Source organism: Staurois parvus, unplaced genomic scaffold (assembly GCF_062004578.1).
Source record: "Staurois parvus isolate SC_StPar_1 unplaced genomic scaffold, SC_StPar_1.0 ptg000091l, whole genome shotgun sequence".
Classification (NCBI taxonomy): domain Eukaryota; kingdom Metazoa; phylum Chordata; class Amphibia; order Anura; family Ranidae; genus Staurois; species Staurois parvus.
Window position 1 is genome coordinate 6,782,120 of NW_028317887.1, and position 25,047 is coordinate 6,807,166.

The window sequence follows — 25,047 nt, forward strand, 5'->3', positions numbered from 1 at the left end:
GATACTCAATTTTTAAATGTAAACTTATGAATTGGCTCATAAGACTATAGTCTGTTATACAGTGCACATGCATCTACACACTGTAAATAATGTAATGTGTTTCCATAGAAACACCAAGTACAAACACTTCATAAAAGAGGCCATACTATCATGTTTTCCTCCTACACCAAATCTTTTTTCATGCTACTGCTCCTATAAATCATTATATGAGCCTTTAAATATTTCATCTTTTGAATGAAATGTATATATCAGTTGATGGCAACTCCTTTGTCCTTCTATGCAATGAGCAAGCAGAAGGATAATGTATTCATATACAGTATTTCACAGAAGTAAGTACACCCCTCACATTTTTGTAAATATTTTATTATATCTTTTCATGTGACAACACTGAAGAAATGACACTTTGCTAAAATGTAAAGTAGTGAGTGTACAGTTTGTATAAAAATGTAAATTTGCTGTCCCCTCGAAATAATACACACAGCCATTAATGTATAAACCGCTGGCAACAAACGTGAGTAGACCCCAATTAGCCATTTTTCCCTCCGCGGTGTCATGTGACTCGTTGGTGTTACAAGGTCTCAGGTGTGAATGGGGAGTAGGTGTGTTAAATTTGGTGTTATCGCTCACTCTTTCATACTGGTCACAGGAAGTTCAACATTGCACCTTATGGCAAAGAACTCTCTGAGGATCTGAAAAAAAGAATTGTCGCTCTACATAAAGATGGCCTAGGCTATAAGAAGATTGCCAAGACCCTGAAACTGAGTGGCAGCACAGTGGCCAAGACCATACAGCGGTTTAATAGGACAGGTTCCACTTAGAACAGGTCTCGTCATGGTTGACCAAAGAAGTTGAGTGCACGTGCTCAGCATCATATCCAGAGGTTGTCTTTGGGAAATAGACGTATGAGTGCTGCCAGCATTGCTGCAGAGGTTGAAGTGATGGTGCATCAGCCTGTCAGTGCTCAGACTATACACCGCACACTGCATCAAATTGGTCTGCATGGCTGTCGTCCCAGATGGAAGCCTCTTCCAAAGATGATGCACAAGAAAACCCGCAAATAGTTTGATGAAGACAAGCAGACTAAGGACATGGATTACTGGAACCATGTCCTGTGGTCTGATGAGACCAAGATAAACTTATTTGGTTCAGATGGTGTCAAGCATGTGTGATGGCAACAAGGTGAGGAGTACAAAGACAAGTGTGTCTTGCCAATAGTCAAGCATGGTGGTGGGAGTGTCATGGTCTGGGGCTGCATATTTGGGGAGCTACAGTTCATTAAAAGAACCATGAATGCCAACATGTACTGTGACATACTGAAGACGAGCATGATCCCCTCCCTTCGGAGACTGGGCCGCAGAGCAGTATTCCAACATAACGACCCAAAACACACCTCTAAGATGACCACTGCCTTGCTAAAGAAGCTGCGGGTAAAGGTAATGGACTGGCCAAGCATGTCTCCACACCTAAACCCTATTGAGCATTTGTGGGACATCCTTAAATGGAAGGTGGAGGAGTGCAAGGTCTCTAACATCCACCAACTCCGTGATGTCGTCATGATGGAGTGGAAGAGTACTCCAGTGGGTGTAAAATATCGTATTGTCTCGATATTTTCTTAACTTGTATTGATGAGAAATGTTCAGATAGAAAGTCCTTCCATTGCTTGTATAAACTCACAAAGATGATTTAATAATAACGTTGCATAAAATTAGAAATAAAATATTGGAATACAGAATGTTTAAATAAAGTCCAAAAAGTATAGTTAAGTTCTTAATAATAAAATTGTATGTAATTGTGTGTGTATAATATGAATGTGTGTAGATATGAGCAAGCAGCTCCCTTCGCCTTGCTGTCCAAAGAATGAATGCTTTAAACCTTTGTCCTGCTCTAGAAAGCAATCCAGCCCCCACCTTTTCCTCAAAATGGGCTGATATACTTGTAGTCCCACAAAGATAATTGGAAACAGATGTATATATATATAACAAACCCTCCAGCCTACTTCTCTCAAAGTCTGAGTGTAACTTTATCTCTTACATAGATGGGGGAGGATGGTAGACCAATTGCTACCATATGTGGCTTGAATGTAAAGGAAACCCAAGATATATGTTCATATATAAATTCACAAACTATGAAGTCTAATCACTTACTTTTCCCAATCTAGAACAAATATAAATATAATAACTCAATTATTCTATTAAGATCCAACTCATTCATACTTATGTTAGTACTGTTAATAAGAAGATATTAGGTATTAGGTTAAGGAAAGCTTCTAACATTTCCCTCTCAAAATGATCGATTTTATCGAATCTTAATCATTTTCCTTATCTTAATCCATTTATACACATTCTCGTCACTTTCGTATCCATTCATGCGTTTTTGGATCTTAAGATAATTGATCTGAACTTATCTTCAATTTGATTCTATAATGGGAAAACAAATTCTTTGATAAACCTTTTGTTATGTATCACATAAAAATATTTTTACCCTTATTATTTTCCTTTTACCAAATAATTCATCCCCTTAATAAATGTATAACTGTAACATTATAGTACAATACTTTAAAATATGTCACTTAAAAAATAGATGTTTCATATTTTCCCTCCAAAATGTGTGTAGCACACAGTTCTATAATCCATACATCTTTTCAAAATACCTTATCAACATTTAAACATAACATATGTTCCCTAGCTTCAATCCATACATGTATATCAAATGATTTTTTTTTTTTTAAAACATACATATAACAATGTAAAGCTTGCCTAAATTTTCTATATGTACCTTATAAAACTTATCTCTAGCTTAATTAACAACAGATGTTCTAACTAAGAGTGACTCTGTTGTAACAAAAGTTTAACCCTTTCACTTCTGAAAATACATAGTGTGTGATTGCAAATGTTCATGTGAAAACTGATCTCATCTTGATATGATAAACATATTATGTCAAAATAAAATGTACACACAAAAAAAACAATATATCTGATGATGAATGAATTATTTCATCAGTAGTCAAAAGTCAATTGTTTTATAAGTTCTTCCTCTATGAGATGCCTTGAGATGTCTTGTCTTCTTCTAGCACTCTGTAAAGTTAAAATAACTTTATTGAACATAAAAAGAACAACAAAAACTATGATGAATGAAATTCTTGTTGCAAAGCTTCTTCCAGAATAAATTTCCTTCTTGGAAAATGTATTATCATCTGAAAGGTTTAGAAATATTTGAGTTTTCTTCCTTTAACAGTTACTCTTAGGTCATTTCCTGTAACAGAAATGCAGTATCATTATTTTGGCATTGATAATTTTACATTGATTAATCCTCTTACATTTATCTGTTAACATTACATATCATAATCACAAACATTTCTAGTCATGACATGGAAGACATATTTTCATTATAACACTTCTTATTGACTTGTAGTGTTCTATTTTAGAATGCAGGCACTTCGCCTAACAGTACTAGGGTTGCTGATGCAAATCCCAACCATGGCATCACCTGCCTGGAATTTACATGTTCTCTCTGTGCTTGTGTGAGTTTCCTTCGGGTTCTCCGGTTTCCTTCCACACTCCAAAGTCATGTTGATAGGAGAATTGCTCCTATCTAAATTGGCCCTAGTATGTGTATGTATGACTGTGAGTTAGGGACCTTAGATTGTACACCTCTTGAGGGTTAGGAACTTATGTGAATGTACTATATATGTAAAAAGCACTACATATAAAATAGTAAAATTGACGACGCTATATAAGTACCTGAAATAAACAAAAATAAATATAACAGGACGCTACATCTCCATTATTGGTCATGATTCAAAACCTTGGTTTCAAAACCAAAGAAAGGTTTTGTATCAACCCAGAGATGACAAAGGATCATGCCTTTGATCTTATCTCTATAAAATTGGAAAAATGCGTAACTGTTTTCTGTGTTGGCTCACTTCTTGTAGTGTAAGACTGATCTGCAGTAATACATACTGGTATCAAACTTTTCTCAGTTCCTATGTTGAAAACATGAGGTACAAACTTCTCACCTACAGCTGTACAAACATGTGTTGGTATGTTTTCCTGAAAAGGTCTTTTTGTTACTTCTATCTGTATGTGTTTGGATGACAGTGTTTTGTACCATATAGGATACTTTTCACGATAATTGTCTGTTGAACCATCTTCCTGTAGGAGTTTCAGTGATGAATCAGGTGTCTGTAATATGATCTTACTTGATCTCACAATGTATTCAGTTATTTTGACTGCAAAGAAAACACTTAACAAGTTTTTCATATGTGCATCAAAGTTTTTCTCCATATTTGTCAAAGTTCTTGAGAAGAAACCTATTATTTTCTGATTACCGTCTTTTAATTGTGACAAAGTTGCTGAGATTGCATTATTGGAAACATTGGTTTCTAAAACAAAAGGAACTTTACTACAAAACTCAACAGTACTTAATGTAGTAGCATTCTGCAAATTCCATTTCAATAGTTCAAAAGCTTCTTTCTCAGTTTGATTCCATTGATCAAACACACCAGCTTTTTGTCTCAAACGATCAAATAATGATCTAGACTTTTCTGCAAAATTGGGTATAAAATCTTTACAATGATTTACTTCGCTCAAAAACTGATGCAAAGCCTTGCGATTTGTTGGAATTGGATAAGCAGAAATAGTTTTAACTTTTTCTTGCAACATCTGTCTCTGTCCATGACTAATTTGCATATGAAGGAATTCTACCTGTCTTTTCATCAACTGAACTTTCTCTGTATTCAATTTCAATCCTGCTGTTTGTAACAACGTAAATATTTCAGACAAAAGAGTGATATGTTCAGTTATATTTTGTGTAGACAAGAGAAGCTTGTCTACATGCTGGACAATACATTCTGGCCTAGAGAATTTAGATAATATTTTTCCCAAATACTCATGAACAATCCCATCACTTAAATCTAAGCCTGGAGCTAATCTTGTGAATGTATAAGTTTCTTTGTTGAAGCTAAAGGCAAGTTTATATTGACAACTCTTAGTTAAGGGTACTGACAAATGGCTATTGGCAATTTCAAGTACTGAGAATATTTTGGCCTTGGCATCCAGATGTGACATTATGTTACAATCAGGAACAATAGATCTGCTATTTGTGATGCATTTGTTCAATGTCCTGAAGTCAACTGATAAAGAATATGAATTATCAACTTTGATAGGCCAAATACAATTATTCACCACTGATTTTACTTTCTTTAAAATTCCTTGCTGTAAAAACTCATCTATAATGGAAGAAATTGGATGAAGTGATTCTAATGGCCATTTGTATTGAGGTTGAGGCTTAGGGTCTCTACCTTCAATGTCAACTTCAAAATCCTTAAACAAAACTACATCATTTTTGCTTTGACTCCACAGATCCTTATGTGATATAACCAATTGTTCCAATTCAAGATTGGTTCCTGTATGTGGCCATTTATGATCTGAAGACATGTCAGCAGTTGCTGTACAAATACTTCCAACATTACAGTACATGGAAGAATCAATTAATGTTGATTTGGGCCTTCCACTTTCATCCAATAAATTTGGAGCAACATATTCCAACAGTAAGGAAGAATCTCGATTTGATCCTGATTTAAATGTCGGCAATGGCAATAAACCATTCCTATTAATGACAACAGCACTGTTTACCATATTGTTTAAGTTGTTGTTAACTCTCAGTGAACTGATCTTTTTAACTTCTGAGGCATAAGGCAACTCAGACAGACTATTGTTGGAACATGGAGGAGCAGATTGTTCAGAAATTATATTTTGGTCTTCTAATTCCAAAGCTTTTCTTTGTAAATCTAATTTATAATGAAGACAATCTCTTTTCAAATGACCAAATCGTTTACAATAGAAACAAATAGTATTTCCTGTCTGCTCTGAGACTCTCGTCCTGCCTGTGACGTGTTCATCATCATAATTGGGTGTGGCTAAGCACATGGTCTCTCTCTCTTCTCCATTTTGAACAATTAAACTTTCCTTCTTCTGATTGTTTAATTTAAGTTGTCTCCTAACTGTATCTATAACTTTGGCTGCTTGATCTAAATCATTTTTTCCAGTAGCAATAATAACAGATGCTGGATCAAGATACTTGAATTTTTTAACAAAAGCATTTACCATAGAAGGAGTCTCATTGTCTAAATTAAATATCATTTTGTATACTTTAGAAAATCTATTTTTAAATTCAAAAGGATCATCATTAATCGTAGCTCTTAAGGAGTCTAAGATTTCCAAAGAAGGAGTTTCCTCTCCAGTAGTAAATTTCAATAATTGCCGTAGTCGGTCTGATGCATTGCTATGCATTTCCTCATCATCCTCAATATATGGCGTTTTGATTAATCTACATGCCATAACACTGGGGAGCCATAAACAGAATAGAAAATTTCTTTGCTCCTGATTTAAACAAAAATTATTACAAAAATTTTCATAAACCTCCATGTTATAGAAAGCATCGGCGTCCATATCATAGGCTGGCATATCCTTCAAAATTTTCATGAGCTGATCAAGGATTTTAAGATTAAGTTTTGCAGCTTTATCCCTTAATTTTCTCTTACACATTTCTTCCTGATCTATAGGATCTCCTTCTATAGACTGGATCTCTGGTACAAAAGATTTTTGTTTCTCTGCCTTAGTATTCACACAAATTCTTTTTACATCATTCTGCAGGTCAGATAACTGAATGTCTTTTGTTTGAATTACACTTTGCAGATCATCAATTTGCTCAGTCAAAGTCTGGCAATTAGCACATACACTGCTCTGATCTTGCTGCATTACACAAACAGCAGTCTTAGGAACATCAAAAAGCATGGCGTTAAAAACATTAACTAACTTCATTACATTTCTAACTTGTTTGCTCAGTTTCTTAAAGGAAAACTTAGATTTTTCTATCTTAATATTAGCCTGTAAGCACTCATTATACATGTACCGCCAAAGTTCATTATCTTTAACAAATGTAGACAGATTCTTGAATTCTAACTTACTCTCTCTAGATAATTCATCAATAAAATCCATTACTTACCAATTAATAAGGTCTTTCTTTACATAACGCGTCTTTTCTCTCTTGGCGGGAAATGACATCACCAAGGAACAGCGTTGCTTGCAATTGCGCAAAATTCTCACCAATTCTGCATTTAGGTTCTCGATTATGCCGACGATTCATCTGTTGCAGACTTTACTTCTCCTGAAAGCTTGATTTCATATTTTGCTGAGTTTGCAAAACAACGTCCCTCTCATCAAGGTGAAAGAGAAAAAAGTCAAAAATAAGCGATCGGCGGAAACGAATCGAACTGGAGGCTCGCCACTGTAAAATATCGTATTGTCTCGATATTTTCTTAACTTGTATTGATGAGAAATGTTCAGATAGAAAGTCCTTCCATTGCTTGTATAAACTCAAAAAGATGATTTAATAATAACGTTGCATAAAATTAGAAATAAAATATTGGAATACAGAATGTTTAAATAAAGTCCAAAAAGTATAGTTAAGTTCTTAATAATAAAATTGTATGTAATTGTGTGTGTATAATATGAATGTGTGTAGATATGAGCAAGCAGCTCCCTTCGCCTTGCTGTCCAAAGAATGAATGCTTTAAACCTTTGTCCTGCTCTAGAAAGCAATCCAGCCCCCACCTTTTCCTCAAAATGGGCTGATATACTTGTAGTCCCACAAAGATAATTGGAAACAGATGTATATATATATAACAAACCCTCCAGCCTACTTCTCTCAAAGTCTGAGTGTAACTTTATCTCTTACATAGATGGGGGAGGATGGTAGACCAATTGCTACCATATGTGGCTTGAATGTAAAGGAAACCCAAGATATATGTTCATATATAAATTCACAAACTATGAAGTCTAATCACTTACTTTTCCCAATCTAGAACAAATATAAATATAATAACTCAATTATTCTATTAAGATCCAACTCATTCATACTTATGTTAGTACTGTTAATAAGAAGATATTAGGTATTAGGTTAAGGAAAGCTTCTAACAGTGGGAAACTGTGAAGCTCTGGTGAACTCCATGTCCAAGAGGGTTAAGGCAGCGCTGGAAAATAATGGTGGCCACACAAAATATTGACACTTTGGGGTTTATTTACTAAACCTGGTTGACTCAGAATCTTGTCCACTTCTGCATAAAAACCAATCAGCTTCCAGGTTTTATTGCTGAAGCTTAACTGAACATGCTGAGGTTAGAAGCTGATTGGCTACCATGCACAGGTGCCCAAGATTCTGAGTCAACCAGTTTTAGTAAATCTCCTATTGTGGGTCACTTTTGTTGCCAGCGGTTTAGACATTAATGGCTATGTGCTGAGTTATTTTGAGGGGACAGCAAATTTACACTGTTATACAAGCTGTACACTCACTACTTTACGTTGTAACAAAGTGTCATTTCTTCAGTGTTGTCAAATGAAAAGATATAATAAAATATTTACAAAAATGTGAGGGGTGTACTCACTTCTGTGAGATACTGTATAGGATAATGACAGCTACAAATGAAAGATAGTGAATATAGTTAGTTATACCAAACCACAGCTAGCTGGAAAAATGTGACTCTGAATAGCATGACTTACTTCTCACTTTTTTATTTTTATTGTATATATTTTAATTATGTATATGTAGCAATAACCTCTTAGGTGCTACTGGATTTCAGAAAGGCTCTCCTAGTCCCAATAGTGACCTGCTATGTAGCTGCACCTGGGCAATCGCTGAACTACCAACAGTGACAAACAGGCAGACTTCAGTATCCTTCAAACTTTTATTTTTACTTTGGCCGAATTGTCTTGGCAAGAAAGGTTTAGGGGTACAGGATATCCAAAACCAGCAGCAATAATTTCCTCCACTGAGTAGACTTCTCAGTTTACTCTTTGTGCCTAGGTGGGCTACTCTCTTCCAGTATCTTTTTGACCTCAGCCATTGGTCAGCTGTAGGGATCTTTTGCTCTCTGCCACAACCCAGTGTAGAATCTGTAGACCCAGGAGGTTAGCTATCTTTCAGATGCCTCTACCACATGCCAGGTTAGGACACTTCATGTCTCAGCCACATACTAGTTTAGGACAATCTAAGAGTAGATGGGCAGCTAGGAGAACAAACCCTTTATTTACTCTGGTTTCCTCCTCCAGGCAAAAGGCTTGGGAGCAAAGACTTGACAGCTCTGGAGCTACATCTTGTCCAGGCAGCAACCTCAAAAGGTCTGCACCCTGCTGCTCACATCCTTACCATGTAAAGTATGGGGGGCAAGGACCAATCTTGGAGGTCTCTCCAAATACAGGTGAAACTCGAAAAATTATAATATCGTGCAAAAGTTCATTTATTTCAGTAATGCAACTTAAAAGGTGAAACTGATATATGAGATAGACTCATTACATGCAAAGCAAGATAGTTCAAGCCGTGCTTTGTCATAATTGTGATGATTATGGCTTACAGCTCATGAAAACCCCACATCCACAATCTCAGAAAATTAGAATATTGTGAAAAGGTGCAATATTCTTGGCTCAAAGTGTCCCACTATAATCAGCTAATTAAGCCATAACACCTGCAAAGGAGCCTTTAAATGGTCTCTCAGTCTGGTTCAGTAGGAATCCCAATCATGGGAAAGACTGCTGACCTGACAGTTGTGCAGAAAACCATCATTGACACCCTCCATAAGGAGGGAAAGCCTCAAAAGGTAATTGCAAAAGAAGTTGGATGTTCCCAAACTGCTGTATCAAAGCACATTAATAAAACGTTATGTGGAAGGGAAAAGTGTGGAAGAAAAAGGTGCACAAGCAGCAGGGATGACCGCAGCCTGGAGAGGATTGTCAGGAAAAGGCCAATCAAAAGTGTTGGGGACTTTCACAAGGAGTGGACTGAGGCTGGAATCAGTGCATCAAGAGCCACCACACACAGATGGATCCTGGACATGGGCTTCAAATGTTGTATTCCTCTTGTCAAGCCGCTCCTGAACAAGAAACATCTTACCTGGGCTAAAGAAAAACAGACCTGGTCTGTTGCTCAGTGGTCCAAAGTCCTCTTTTCTGATGAGAGCAACTTTTGCATCTCATTTGGAAACCAAAGACCCAGAATATGGAGGAAGAATGGAGAGGCACACACTGCAAGATGCTTGAAGTCCAGTGTGAAGTTTCCACAGTCTGTGTTGATTTGGGGAGCCATGTCATCTGCTGGTGTTGGTCCACTGTGCTTCATTAAGTCCAGGGTCAACGCAGCCGTCTACCAGGAGATTTTGGAGCACTTCATGCTTCCTTCCGCAGACGAGCTGTATGGGGATGCTGACTTCAATTTCCAGCAGGACTTGGCACCTGCCCACACTGTCAAAAGCACCAAAACCTGGTTCAATGACTGTGGGATTACTGTGCTTGATTGGCCAGCAAACTCACCTGACCTGAACCCCATAGAGAATCTATGGGGCATTGCCAAGAGAAAGATGAGAGACATGAGACCGAACAATGCAGAAGAGCTGAAGGCGGCTATTGAAGCATCCTGGTCTTCCATAACACCTCAGCAGTGCCGCAGGCTGATAGCTTTCATGCCATGCCGCATTGAGGCAGTAATTGCTGCAAAAGGGGCCCAAACCAAGTACTGAGTACATATGCATGCTTATACTTTTCAGAGGTCCGATATTGTTTTATGTACAATCCTTGTTTTATTGATTGCATGGAATATTCTAATTTTCTGAGATTGTGGATTTGGGGTTTTCATGAGCTGTAAGCCATAATCATCACAATTATGACAAATCACGGCTTGAACTATCTTGCTTTGCATGTAATGAGTCATATATATATATCTCATATATTAGTTTCACCTTTTAAGTTGCATTACTGAAATAAATGAACTTTTGCATGATATTCTAATTTTTCAAGTTTCACCTGTACATATCCTCTTCTTCACCTCACATCCCTGACAGAAACCATTGGCCAGGACAGAATAGATTTTCATAACCCAAAATAATGAATCTCTGCACTCTACCCACTGGGGAACACTCATCAGTAGCAGACAGAAGTAAACAATGACCTTGGGCTTAGAAGAAACCTAACAATCCCAGATAACATAAACAAAAGCTCAGACTGGATTCAACCTAGTTGCAAACGCTCAATATAGACTGGGGACACTGCAGACACTGCAACTTAAGGCAGGATCCCTACACACTTTTATAGTGTAAAGCATTTCATAAAACAAAAATCACAGTTTATGGAAAGATAGAAAAGGAATACTTACCACCAAGGGTAGGAATCCTGTTTTTACACAGAAAAGGTTTCTGCTATGAAAACATGTGTGTCTCTGAAGCGGATGACAGAATGTTTTTGTTTGTTTCACTTTTCACATAGGTGTGCCTATGTGCACAGCTATCCTCTGCACCTACCACCCAACTGTTATTGAACTCCTGGCACAGCCTGCTCTTCTGTGAACTGGGACCATGTATGTTCCTACAATGAGGAACAGTTGGTGGGATGCAGAAAATAGGAGAATGGAATTGTGCGACAGCATGAAGAGGTAAGTGGCAGTAAAATTACAGGAAATCAAGGCAAACCTATATTTATGGTTCACTCAAACTATCTATTGCATTAAGATATGCATGTTCTTCTGCATTGAGGTGTGTTGTGTTAAGGAAGTCCAAATTTTCAGGCACTATCATACAGCGTTGGAACACATAAATTACAGAACCTTGGCAACCTATCAGAAACAGTTTTGACTGTTTCAACCTAATAGAATGCAACAGAAACAGTTTGTGGTCTATCGATTTAATATGTGTTAATGTTTTTGTGACCCAAAGCTAGAAGACAGAAGACTAAAGAACATACAGTATATATGAGAGTCACACTCCAAAAATCCTGAACCTTATTCCATTGGAGATCCTACTCTCCATAGAGACCACTGGAATTATTATCATCTCACCAATAAAGCAATAATTGAGGTCAGGGAGCTGGAGTCAGAGAGTTGGTCTATGGGCTAAGCTAAAAGCCTATCCGCAAGGACCAGCTTTGCCTACTTCTTTCTCAGAAACTGATGATCACTCACCCGCAAAATTGACCAATTTAGGCTGTGGATTACTTCACACAGAAATAAACAGCAGTGTAATGGTTATTACAAAGACTTGGCTAGAGATTTCCATTGGGTCTGGCCAGGCTGATGGCAGTTATTTAACAGGGATTTTTCAAGTGTTTTATTTGTGCAGAATTATAGTGCAACTCCACAGTGAGTTTTGGCACTGATGTTTTAATAAATGTAATATGGTTTTACATTGTGTTGCTGTTTCATCTTACTGGGGTTTATTTACTAATGCTGGTTCATTCAGAATCTCCTGCACTTCTGCATTGAAACCAATCAGCTTCCAGGATCTATTGTTAAAGATTAATTGAACAAGCTGAGGTTGGAAGCTGATTGGATACCATGCACAGCTGCACCAGATTCTGAGTGAATCAGTTTTAGTAAATAAACCCCACTGAGCCATGGTGGGATGTGTCTTGAAGGGTGTAAGATGGTAAGGACCTGGTAATGGTTTAACCTGAAGGGGTTCAAGGGTGCAAGCGTGTTTGGCCCAGTTAACATACAGTATGTAGGATTAGGTCATATATAGAAGGCCAGTGCCAGTCCTGTGGACTGAAATGACACATGAATTTGCTCTCAATGAGGAGGAGCTTCCATATGGAAAGTAGCAATTTGGATACACTTCAAGAGGATTTTTCACCATACTGTTTAAACACACTTCCGTTGATATGGATGAATCTTCAGACTTACTGAGATCCAGTAGACTATACTTTATTGCACATTTTATAAAAATCACTGTATGCATTCTGTTAGTGGTATGTTGCACTTTATATGACTTTTATAGCTTTTCATTTTTGTTCAGTGCTGCACTGTTTAAGAGTCACAACAGATTACTGATACTGAAATACCAAATCTGGAATGTGTATATGCTGGCTGACAAAAGAAAAGGCCTAGCAGCATCTGCAAAGGTCCAACTCAGCCAGGATGTGTGTTTATTCCACTCTGATCAGGAAAAATATACAGAGCAATCAAGACTCAGGCAAATGCTTATTTCCCAGAGGTTTACTATCTGGGACTCCATCACATACAAACTCCCCAAAAAGTGAATGCAACTTAGTATAACTATGTATTGAATACAATGATAATAAAGTATCTATTCTAATGTAATTAGCTAACACATGATTGTGAGCACACCCAAATGCCTGCCAATCGTAAGCAGAGTTCCAGAGCTGTTGGTTGGGATCTAAGTATTTTGGAATAGGAGAATTAAATGTTGTGTTCATTTTCTTTCTTTTTTTTGGTGGGGGGGGGGGGGGCTTTAGTATAGAGGATATTATATATCTTCTGTATGTTCCAAAAAAAACAATTTAAAGATTTTCAGAGGAAACATAACGCTGAGGCAAATCATTCCACTGCTTGTACTCAGAGATTATTAGGAAGTCTAGAGATCCCTGATGTCAGCAAATTTCAGGTAAGTGAAATGTCCTGCAAATCTAATTAGCTCTGATATACTTTTTGTTCCTGAAGCTGCAATCTTTCTTGGTCTACCTGACCTTGGCTTGGTATTAAAAGATTCCCAAACTTTCCACTTGTTAATTGGTGATTTAACAGTATTGATTGGCATATTCAAGGCTTTGGACATCTTTTTATGTCCTTTTCCATCTTCATAAAGTTCCATAACCTTGTTACGCAGGACTTTTGACACTTCTTTCCTGATCCCCATGGCTCAGTATCTAGCCTAGTCAGTGCTTCCACGTAAGCGCTAACAAACTAATTGACTATTTATGCACTGACACTAACTGCAATTTAAAAAGCCACAGATGTGGGGCATTTACCTCTAATTGGCATTTTAACCCGTGTGTGTCACCTTGTGTGTCTGTACCAAGGCCAAACATTCCAGGGTATGTAAACTTTTGATCATGGCCATTTGGGTGATTTCTATTATCATTATGATTTAAAAAGGAGCCAAACAACTATTTGATAATAAATGGCTTCATATGATCATCATCCTTCAATAAAAGAGCATGTTTTGGCATGATCAGTCATATTCTCAATATCAATGGCAAAATTCACAATTTCTGCCAGGGTATGCAAACTTTTGAGCACAACTGTACTGTAGGGGAAAATTTACACAGAGTTATCCATTGTGACTAAAGTGCATTTCCCCAGAAATTTTCCTTTCAATCATGTACGATGTGCGTACTTCATAAAATTACTTTACATGGAACTATGAATGAGGCAGGACCATGTTTCTTATTTACTTAGGACATCTAGTGGTGCAACTAATGTTCTGCAATCTACCAAAGTAAAGTCACCTCTAATGACACACAATTTATATTCTCTAAAATTATTCTTACACCATTTAGAAATGAAATAAAATATAACATACTTGTGAAATATACTGTATACGTTGATACATTTTAAATATTGTAAAAGTTTAAATTTGCCAAAATGAGATAAGACTCTGGAGATTAAGAAAATATTGTTTGTTTATTTTTTGTTTTATGCTGTTTGATAACATGTATTTTGTTATTGAGAGTCAAGGCGCAGGCGTATTGACAACAGCATGGAAGGGGTAGATTATGCTACATATTCAGTTTATTTTTTTATTTATCTTGTTTATTTTGTTTTTAAGGTAAGACTGGTTAAGATTTAAAGAGTAAATCTACTTTTGTTAAGAAAAAAAAACATTCCCTTCTGGGTGTTCTCTGTACATTGTAAGGATTTAACAAACTTTGTTGCAGATTGCTACCTTTTGTTATTCTGAAGAAAGAGCTGTTTGTTTGTCTGTGTCCAATGGCAGAGTGAATCTATATGGGAGTGCTTTTATAATTATCAATCAGCTGCTGCACCTGCAGGGCTCTAATGAGGAAAATTACAGGGTCTGCATCCTTTTAGATGTGATTTCCTAGGGGAATATCTCACCAAAAATGACATTTTTGTTGCACGGGATGCTTGAAATTTGAAATCTGAGTTGTATCTTAGTACAGACTTCTGAGAAAATTAGTAAGCCAATCACATAAGCAGGAAATTACATTTATGTGGGGCATTCTGTACACCATTCTGAACACCTCCGGTTAATATATTGCATTGCATTTTACAGAAAATTACAGCGCTGCCGATTGAAAAGGAAAGGTCATTTTTAATAACATTCAATTACAATATGGCTTGTGTTGCAATTGTATATGCTATATTATTATTTTTTTATTTTGCTAATTTTTTTCCAAAAAAGTGGAGTTACCCTTTAAATCTAAGTAAACGTGTTTGGGGACACAGCATATGCATCTCAGTTTAACGTTCCACTTGAGTTTACCAGCTTTAAATGAGTGGAGTTGCTACCATAGAGATACACAGAGAATACTCCCAAATGAGCGGAGGCTCAGCCTTCAGTTACCATACAGGTGCAAAACATGTTAGCAGCCAATCGAGAGCATCTGACTGTGTTGCCAAAAGGGCTACGCTCTAAAAACAATGTTGGAAGTTAATTTAGTTCTCATTACTGAGATGACATATAAAGTTATACACTTACAGTGTTACTAAACCCAGGACCCTGCATTCACTCTATCTGATCTCCCACAGTACACAGAACATAGAAATACAATTATTTTAGTAAATATAAACGGCTAAATACCTTTTCTCATCAGCAGTATTGTGACTTCTATCAGTGTCCAGCAGAGCACTGGTTAAAGCTTGTAGGGGGAGTTTTCTATCTGTTCTAGGAGGATGCAGGACCCCGGACCTCTCTCTGGACAGTGCTGATTGGCCCTGTGCTGATCAAATGCACTCTCCCAAGAAAAAAAAACCTCTCTAGCAATACACACCAAAATGAGCATGTGCAGAGTGTCTCCACACTATATGTCTTATCAGGAGAAAAGAGGGGGGCACTGGAAGAAGGTGAGGATCAGAAAGTCAGGATCAATCAGCCTTTTTACACAATGCAGAGGATTAACCCTTTAGGTTCCACAGTGTACATGCAGTAAAGCATGCTTGATATACTCAGACTCATTTTTACTGTTGTGGTTTTAGTAACACTTTAAGCATGATGTCTTGATGTTTCCTTACACATGGCTAGGTGACCTTTACACAGTGAGTTTTCACCACATTCACTAAGCTGTAAGACAAAATTTCCTGGTACATTGCAACTTCATGTGCAAATTGAACAGTACAATTGCCTTTAGTAAATCAACCTCTATCTAACAATTTCCCTTACATGTAAGTGAATGACTGAAGTGATCATTCCACTATTCTGGTAAATTAATCCCAGTGATTCTGCCAAGTGAATCTGTGATTAAAGCATATTGGGGTTTACGTACCAAAGGCAAATTGGCTGTTTTCCCAATCTTAGTGAATGTGGTGAAAAATCACTTTGCAATAAATCACATGCAAGGACAAGTTTTGCTTGCACATGATTGGGTGATGGAAGTCAGCAGAGCTTCAGATCTTTCACTAAGATAATGGAAAAGCGTATATACAACAGGTAAAATAAGTATTGAACACGTCACCATTTTTCTCGGTAAAAATATTTCTAAAGGTGCTATTGACATGAAATTATCACCGCATTTCGATAACAACCCATGCAATCCATACATCCATTTTAATTGGAATTACACAGGGAAAAAGTACTGAACACGCTAACTGAAATTTATTTGATGCTTGGTACAAAATCTTTTGTTGGTAATGACAGCTTCAAGACGCCTCCTGTATATAGAAACTAGTCTCATGCATTCCTCAGGTGTGATTTTGGCCCATTCTTCCACACAGTCTTAAAATTTTGAAGGTTCCATGGGCCTCTTCTATGAACTCTGATCGTTAGTTCTTTCCATAGATTTTCTATTGGATTCAAGTCAGGTTATTGGCTGGGCCACTCTAGCAGCTTTATTTTCTTTTTTTGAAACCAATTGAGAGTTTCATTGACTTTGTGTTTGGGATCATTGTCTTGCTGAAATGTCCACCCTTGTTTCATCTTCATCATCCTGGTAGATGGCAGCAGATTTTTATCAAGAATGTCTTGCTACATTTTTCCATTCATACTTCCTTCAATGATATGATGTTTGTCAGTACCATATGCAGAAAAACAGCCCCACACCATGATGTTCCCACCTCCATGCTTCACTGTTGGTATGGTGTGTTTGGGGTGATGTGCAGTGCTATTTGACCTCCAAACATGGTGTGTAATATGGTATACAAAAAGTTCGGTTTTGGTCTCATCTGACCAGACTATATTCTCCCAGTATTTTACAGGCTTGTCTAAATGTTGTGCAGCAAACTTTAAATGAGCTTCAACATGCTTTTTCTTCAGCAGTGGAGTCGTGTGGTGAGCGTGCATACAGGCCATGGTGGTTGAGTGCATTATCTATTGTTTTCTTTGAAACAATTGTACCTGCTAATGCCAGGTCTTTCTGAAGCTCTCCAGAAATGGTCCTTGGCTCTTGGACAACTCTTCTGATAATTCTTTTTACTCCTCTGTCAGAAATCTTGTGAGGAGCACCTGATCATGACCGCTTTATGATGTTCTTTCTAGTTCCGGATTATGGTCCCAACAGTGCTCACTGGATCATTCAGAAATCCTTCTGTAACCAATGACATAAGTATGTTTTGCAACAATAAGGTTGTGAAGGTCTTAAGAGAGCTCTTAGCTTTTTGTGTGACACCTTAATGATGAGACACCTTTTCATAGGTCATCAGTTGAGATTGAACCAGCTGATATTAATTGGCACTGACAAGGGGCAGTATTGCTTGGCTGGTGTCTTGGCTTTCCATGCCTTTTTGCACATCCCTTTCTTCATGTGTTCAATAGTTTTTCCCCTGTGTCATTCCATTTTATTACACAAAGCTTAATTACTGAACTTATTTATTTTGGTTTCTTTCTATGTATGGATTGCATGTGTTGTTACCGACATGTGGTGAACATTTCATGTCAATAGCACCTTTAGAAATATATTTACCAAGAAAAATAGTGGCAAGGTCAATACTTATTTTACCAGCTGTACCTTGAGTTTGCATTCACACTTGAGCTGAGCGCCTTTGATTATTTTTACAGGCTTTTTTTTTTTAGCATTTGTCCAGTCATTTTTTTTTAGCATTACTACTAGCTCCTAGGAGGAAAAACTGCACAGTACATGCGTTTTCATGCTTTTTGTTGTGTGTTTTCTAGGCATTTCAATTGAAGTCTGCTGGAGCCAAAAGTTCTTGCAGCTTATAGCTCAAACGTTTTTCAAGCTACAGACTTCAAGCGACACTGCGCACAGGTATGAATAGGCACAATTCAAAATCATGGGATTTGGAGTGTTAAATGTTTTGTAGCTCAGGTGTGAATGGGGCCTCAGTAAATCAACCTCTTTGTGCAGCTAACAGCATATACTGTAAGTACAGAAGCTTTGGAAAGTCAGTAAACAACTATGCCGAAGAAGACTATCATGATTATTTGACTCATTTCTAGTTATGTTAAGAAATTCTGTGCCAGTCTTCACGTTTTAGAACTGCACTGAAAAACCACTGAGCTAGTATAAGGATTTTCCTACAGTTTAATATGGTCTAGTATTCACTTTAAGTTATGATTAGAGAGAGGCATCTAGTGTCCAGAGTAAGGTACAGCACCTCAGGCATTGTAAATTGTTTCAGCTGAAAGGTCCAACAGTGGAACACCATAAAATGTTTGCACATATGAAAGTTTATGCACATACCAACTTTGAACATGCTTCATTTCAGCTACAAACAACATGGGAAGAGTAACATGCACAGCTTTGCATTTAATTGGTTGCGCACAAAAGTATTCATAACACTGTTCAACAGGTAAAAAGTTTTGGGCATAAAAATAGCTAATCTTACATAATTTTGGGGTGATGAAAACGAAAATGACCCTAAAAAATGTTGATTGGCTCTAGTTTCCATGATATATTCACCCATCTAATGACGTAAGCCATTCAAAATTATGATGCAACTTCAGCTGCATATTGCGCAATTGATACTGGTGACCAATAGAAAATTGCATGTATACTGAGATGATGCAATATTAGCCTTTAATTGCATCACTTCACTGCATAAAAGCTGCAGTATCTGTAGCTGATTGTAGTTCGACAGCGTCTTTACATTTCGTTTTATGCTTATATAGGCTACTCAGTAATGCCTCGAACTTGTGTGAATAAAGCAGATAATTTCTGCTATATCTGCGGTGAAATAACTTTTATCTCACAAAAAAGGAGGATAACAGGAATGATTAAGAAAGCCTACAACTTGTATTTTGGCTGCAAGATAGGAGACCAGGACAAGAGCTGGGCACCACATATATGCTGCAATTCTTGTGGGACGGCACTGGAGCAATGGTTGAATGGAAAAAAGGCATCTATGCCTTTCGTTGTGCCAATGATTTGGAGAGAGCCAACAGATCATGTTAGTAATTGTTACTTTTGTATGGTGCCTCCAACAAAAGGGCTAAATAAGAAAAAAAAGTTATCTGTGCACTATCCAAATATTCCATCGTCAATACGTCCAGTTCCTCATGGAGAGGGGCTACCAATTCCTAAAGCACCAGAATCCTTCGTGGTTGAGTTAAGTGAGGAAGAACCTGAAGCATGTAGTCACGTGCAGTTGTAAGAGATAGCCCTTTCCTCGAATACAAGAGAAAAGCCAAGAGAAGCAAAACCGACACAAACTGAAGACAAAACTAGTGAGAATCCTAACTATTAAAATGATTCAACTTAGCTTATGGCTATAATTTTTCTTGGTAATCCTATGCAGTATATTATGCCATTTAGGCTTTATGTAGTCAATATCACTTGCTTTATATTTGTGGAAAGACATCTATCTATATAATTATTGTGCATTATGTAGTCATTACGCCTATAGTAGAAAACTTTCCGTTTACAGAAAAACTAGAGCCAATTGACAAATTTCATTGTTATATTTGAACTCAGAATGTGAAATTCATTAAGAAATGGATCCTTTTGTTTCCAAAACTGGCAAAAAATAAAAATTTGTTGAACAGTGTAATCAGGCAATCAGTCAGTGGATTGTTTCCCCTAAAAGTAGTTTTTCTTATTTTTCTTTAAGATGAAGCTAAGAGTCTGATCTAAAGAGTCTGACCTAGAACATTACAAACAATCATATGTCCGCTTTCCAGGGGCGTCCCTAGGGTTGGTGTCACCTGGTGCGGTAACACTTGGTGTCACCCCTCCGACGATTCCCGCAGGATGGATCAGATCTGTGGATTGAGCATAATGGATCGGAGACCAATTCATTATGCTCCCCAATCCGCAGATCTGATCCCTCCTGCGGGGATCGTCGGCTTGCAACCTATACGGGGTTAACTGATCTCTCCACGAGCTCCACGAAAAGGTACGTTTTAAAGCAAGCCAACAATCCCCGCAAGATGGATCGGATATGCAGATTGGGGAGCATAATGGATCAGACTCCGCAGATAAGACAGAGAAAGAGTTGTAGACTGGGGGAGGTGGGGGGAAGACAGTCACAGAGGGGGTTGTAAAACTGTTGGATAGTGTTTTAGAAAACCCAGGTCTAGAATTAGGCCATTATCTTTTGTGTCAAATAGAACTATCATTCTTAGTTCAAAAGTTTTCCTTTCTTAATTAGTTTTGAAATTCCCATTAAAAACTAAGACATTGAGGTCTTCCATAGTGTGGTCCGGATGTGAAAAAAGATGTCCCACAGATGTGTCTTCCTTATGCTCTTTGGTGTGCCTGTGCAAATTCATCCTCGGTTGTTAAATCTGTCCTGACCCAATATCCCCTGATGTGGTTAAGATCACTGAGAAGTGAATAACATTGATTATCTCGTTATAAAGGCATCTGAGAGTCAGTGAGATATATATGACAGCAAGTAAACATGTTGTCTGAGAAGTTTATATGTTAAAAGCAGAAAAATGGGCATCTCAGTTTGTTGTGTATGGGGCTATGTATCTACAGACCTGTTAGGGTGCTCATGTGACCCACGTCCACAGCCAGAAGTGCCTACAATGGGCATGTGAGCACCGGAATTGGACAATGAAGCAATGGAAGAAGGTGGCCTGGTCTATTGAACCACATGGCTGGGTGGATGGCTGGGTGAGTGTGTGTGAGTGTGTGTGTCAATTACCTGGGGAAGAAGGCAAGGCAGAGGAGGCAGTATGATGCTTCAGACAATGTTCTACTGGAAAACCGTGGGTCCTGTTATTGATGTGGATATTACTTTGACACATACCACCTACCTAAACATTGTCGTCGACCAAGTACACTCCTTCATGGAAACAGTGGTGGTTATTTACTAAAACTGGAGAGTGCAAAATCTTGTGCAACTCATTTTAGAAACCAATCTGCTTCCAGGTTTTATTGCTGAAGCTTGAACAAGGTCAAATTAAATCTGATTGTCCACCATGGACAGCTGCACCAGATTCTGAGTGCTCCAATTTTGGTAAATCTACCCCAATATTCTCTGATAGCAGTGGCCTCTTTCAGTACGATAATGCACCCTTCCACACTGCAAAAATGGTTAAAAAATGGTTTGAGGAATGCAATGACGAGTATGAGCTGTTGACTTAGACTCCAAGTTCTCCAGATCTCATACCAATCAAGAATCTGTGAGATGTGCTGGAAAAACAGCTCCAATTCATGAAGGCCCCGGCTCACAACTTACTGACGGCTTGGTGCCAGATACCACAGCATACCTTCAGTGGTCTAGTGGTGCCCAAGCTGTTTTGGGAGCAAAGAGGGGTACTAGTAATGGTGTCGATCAGCGACTTATAATATCCAATATCCACATGAATAACAGGACCCAAGGTTTTCGAGCAGAACATTGTCTGAAGCATCATAATGCCTCCTCTGCCTTGCCTTCTTCCCCAGGTAATTGACACACACACACACATAAAATGTATTCTGCTACATGTCTTTGCTAAAAAAAAAATCCCAATATGTGTAAATTAATTGGTTTATGTGAAAGTTATAGTGTTTACAGATGGCGGTAGAGATACTGGAATTTATTTTTTTTTTACTAGTAATGGCGTTGATCAGCGACTTATAATATCCAATATCCACATAAATAACAGGACCCAAGGTTTTCAAGCAGAACATTGTCTGAAGCATCATAATGCCTCCTCTGCCTTGCCTTCTTCCCCAGGTAATTGACACATACACACACACACACACACACACGCACACACAAAATGTATTCTGCTACATGTCTTTGTTTAAAAAAATCCCAATATGTGTAAATTAATTGGTTTATGTGAAAGTTATAGTGTTTACAAATGGCGGTAGATACTGGAATTTATTTTTTTTTTACTAGTAATGGCGTAGATCAGTGACTTATAGCAGGACTGCGGCGGGCATTCTGACACTGGGGGGAACTGACTTGCTGTCAATGACATCCCCAGTGACACCAATACAGTGATCAGTGCTAATAAAAAACACTGACACTGTACTATTGACACTGGGCAGGAAGGGGTTAACATTTGGGGCAGTCAAAGGGTTAATTGTGTGCTGTTTTACTGTAAGCTGCTATGCTATGCAGAGCCATACAAAGCAGTGTGCAGGAGCTGACAGGGGAGAGAACTGTGTTGTTTATATACAGTTCTCTCCCCCCGTTGGTAATACTTGGCGATCACCGGGTGTCGGAGAGTAATCACCAGCCAGAACCTGGTGATTGACAGCCGAGACTCTGAAAAGCGATGCACCCCTGCCGCCCTGTAGCAGTATTTCTGCTATAGGGTGGCAGGAAAGTGGTTAACACTAATTTTAAATTTCATATTTTATTATATGAAACTTATAGCCATTTCACTCCTTGTAGCAACAATCCATTTAAAACCCCCAACAGTTTTTTTATGCATATACAGATCCTACAAAATATGTATATAACTGAAAACAGGAAAAGCAGCGTACTGGCTTAGGTTTACAACAGAAATGACAGTGCAGCTTCTTTTAAACATATAATTGTTTATTTGCTTTAACTACAAACAATTCAATCACAAAAATGTACCAACATGTTTTTAAATATAAATTTGGGCTGACGTCATGAGTCAATACACCATATACTTTATTATCAACATTTAAAACATTTTTTTAATGTATGATTATTTCAATAAAATGATTTTTTTTCATAAAAGAAATGATTTATGTGTAATACATTTATGTAGCACCTGCAAAATTCCACAATTTCTTCAATTTATTTCAAATATTGACACATTAACAGAAAGTAAAATAGAAAAATTCTGTGATGCAAACCAAGTTTATGTCTTAATACTTTTAATCCAAATTTGCTCCTCTGCACTCTACTTCCAAAAGATCTAATGACTTCTGTGGCACTCCTATAGTTAAGAGCAGGGGCGGACTGACAACTCATTGGGTCCATGGGTAATAGGGGATCATGGGGCCCCTGTGTCCTCGCTCATACTCAAACCACACCCAAAAAAGCCTATGAAAGGTACCAGGGGCATCTCATGGGGCCCCCTACTTACCCCGGGCCCTTGGGCAGTGCCCGAGTGCTCGAATGGGCAGTCTGCCCCTGGTTAAGAGATTACTGCAAATAAAGACTTGAGTGCTTGAGGTGGTGAGATATTGGACTATTGTGCACATAACACACAAAACTTAATTTGGTAAACTTGTGCAAATAACAATGAAATACTGTGACTATAGCAAGTAAACTAGTTTTTAATGTGCTACTATTGATTTGTGCATATTGTGTATTTAACATTAAACCTACTAAATAAAAAAAATCTGCACCACAGAGCTTTATGTGTTTGATTTTATATCAATCATGACATAATGATGGTAGTGTACTTTATGATGTCATTCAATACCATAATATTACACTGGATTTTATTTATGCAAAGGAATTAGCATCAACACATTTTTATAATTGACAAATTTAAGACAGAAGGTGAAGTGCCACCCCAAAATAATTATTGATAATAAAAAAAGTGAAATTTGAATGAACCTTTGGTAGGTTTTGACAAGTTTCAGCTTGATTCTTCTAGAAAATGTCCTCCTGCATGGTTTCAGTTGCTTGCTCATGAAGTTTAAGGAGTTTCAATGAATCCTGAAATTGAAAACTATGTTTAGGCATGCATTGTTTATTAAAATGTTTCTTACACAAACTTCAGTGGGTGCAGATCACAAAAGAAAAGGCATTAGATTCTTTCATTAGTACTATTTTTGCCTAAAAAGTAAGTTCACTAAAAGTTTTATTGCTCAGTTCAGATGAATTTACTATTTTTGTAGTATTTTGCCTGTAAAGTCAATTTGCAAATTTGATTTTCTTTACCTAAGGAACTTATATAATGGTTTTCTATATAATGTGCAATCATTGTGGTCAGGATTGAAAAAAAATAAAATACAAATAAAAATAATATTTTTAAAGTCTATGTTTGTTATTTTGTCAGAGCATGCATTGTCTATTAAAATGTTTCTTTCACAAACTTCACTGGGTGCAGATCACAAAAGAAAAGGCATCAGATACTTTCATTAGTACTATTTTTGCCTAAAAGGTATGTTCACTAAAAGTTTTACTGCACAGTTAAGTTGAATTTACTATTTTCGTAGTAAATTGCCTGTAAATTTGCAAAAATGATTTAATAGATTTTCTTTACCTAAAGAACTTATATAATGGTTTTATATTTAATTTTTAATCATTGTGGTCAGGATTTTTAAAAAAATGTTAATATTTTTAAAATCTATGTTTACTATTTTGTCAGGGAAGTATGAAATATTATATATTTAAAAAAAATACTGTATATCATTAGCAAATAGTGCTCAGTTATTTTTCACATTTTCCAGGTTTTACAGTCCCTCAACTGGAGCCGAGATTTACACAGACAAGTAGAAACAGGAGTCTGATTAAAGTCGGGGCAGTTTGCAGTATTCAGATGCTTGAAATTAGTCGTTGGGCGGCAATCACATCACTAAAAACACAAAAAACTCCTGGACTCGATGGCTTCTCGGCACTGTATTATAAAAAATGACGTTTTGGCCCCTCATTTTACCAACTTATTTAACCACCTACATTCTCATTCTGACCTACACTCATCGTCAACGACGGCCCAAATACTCATGATACCAAAGCCTGGGAAGGATTCTAAGGACCCACATAACT

At 37.4% G+C, this 25,047-nt stretch overlaps 1 protein-coding gene and 1 long non-coding RNA gene across 2 annotated transcripts in view; both read right to left on the reverse strand.

Annotated features, from left to right (window-relative positions):
• Positions 1 to 347: 347 nt before the first annotated feature.
• Positions 348 to 7,972, reverse strand: LOC149468202 (uncharacterized). Its single transcript, XR_016311781.1, has 2 exons — positions 7,006 to 7,972; positions 348 to 3,252 (listed from the first exon to the last, which is right to left on the reverse strand). It is a non-coding gene; the product is annotated as an uncharacterized LOC149468202 (long non-coding RNA).
• A 14,965-nt stretch (positions 7,973 to 22,937) lies between these two features.
• The window catches only part of LOC149468203 (uncharacterized), a 91,205-nt gene continuing 89,095 nt past the window's right edge, over positions 22,938 to 25,047 (reverse strand). The window contains exon 13 of the mRNA XM_089670596.1: positions 22,938 to 23,994. Within this exon, the coding sequence (XP_089526722.1) occupies positions 23,929 to 23,994 (66 nt within the window). The 3' untranslated portion in view covers positions 22,938 to 23,928. The remainder of the gene's footprint in view (positions 23,995 to 25,047) is intronic.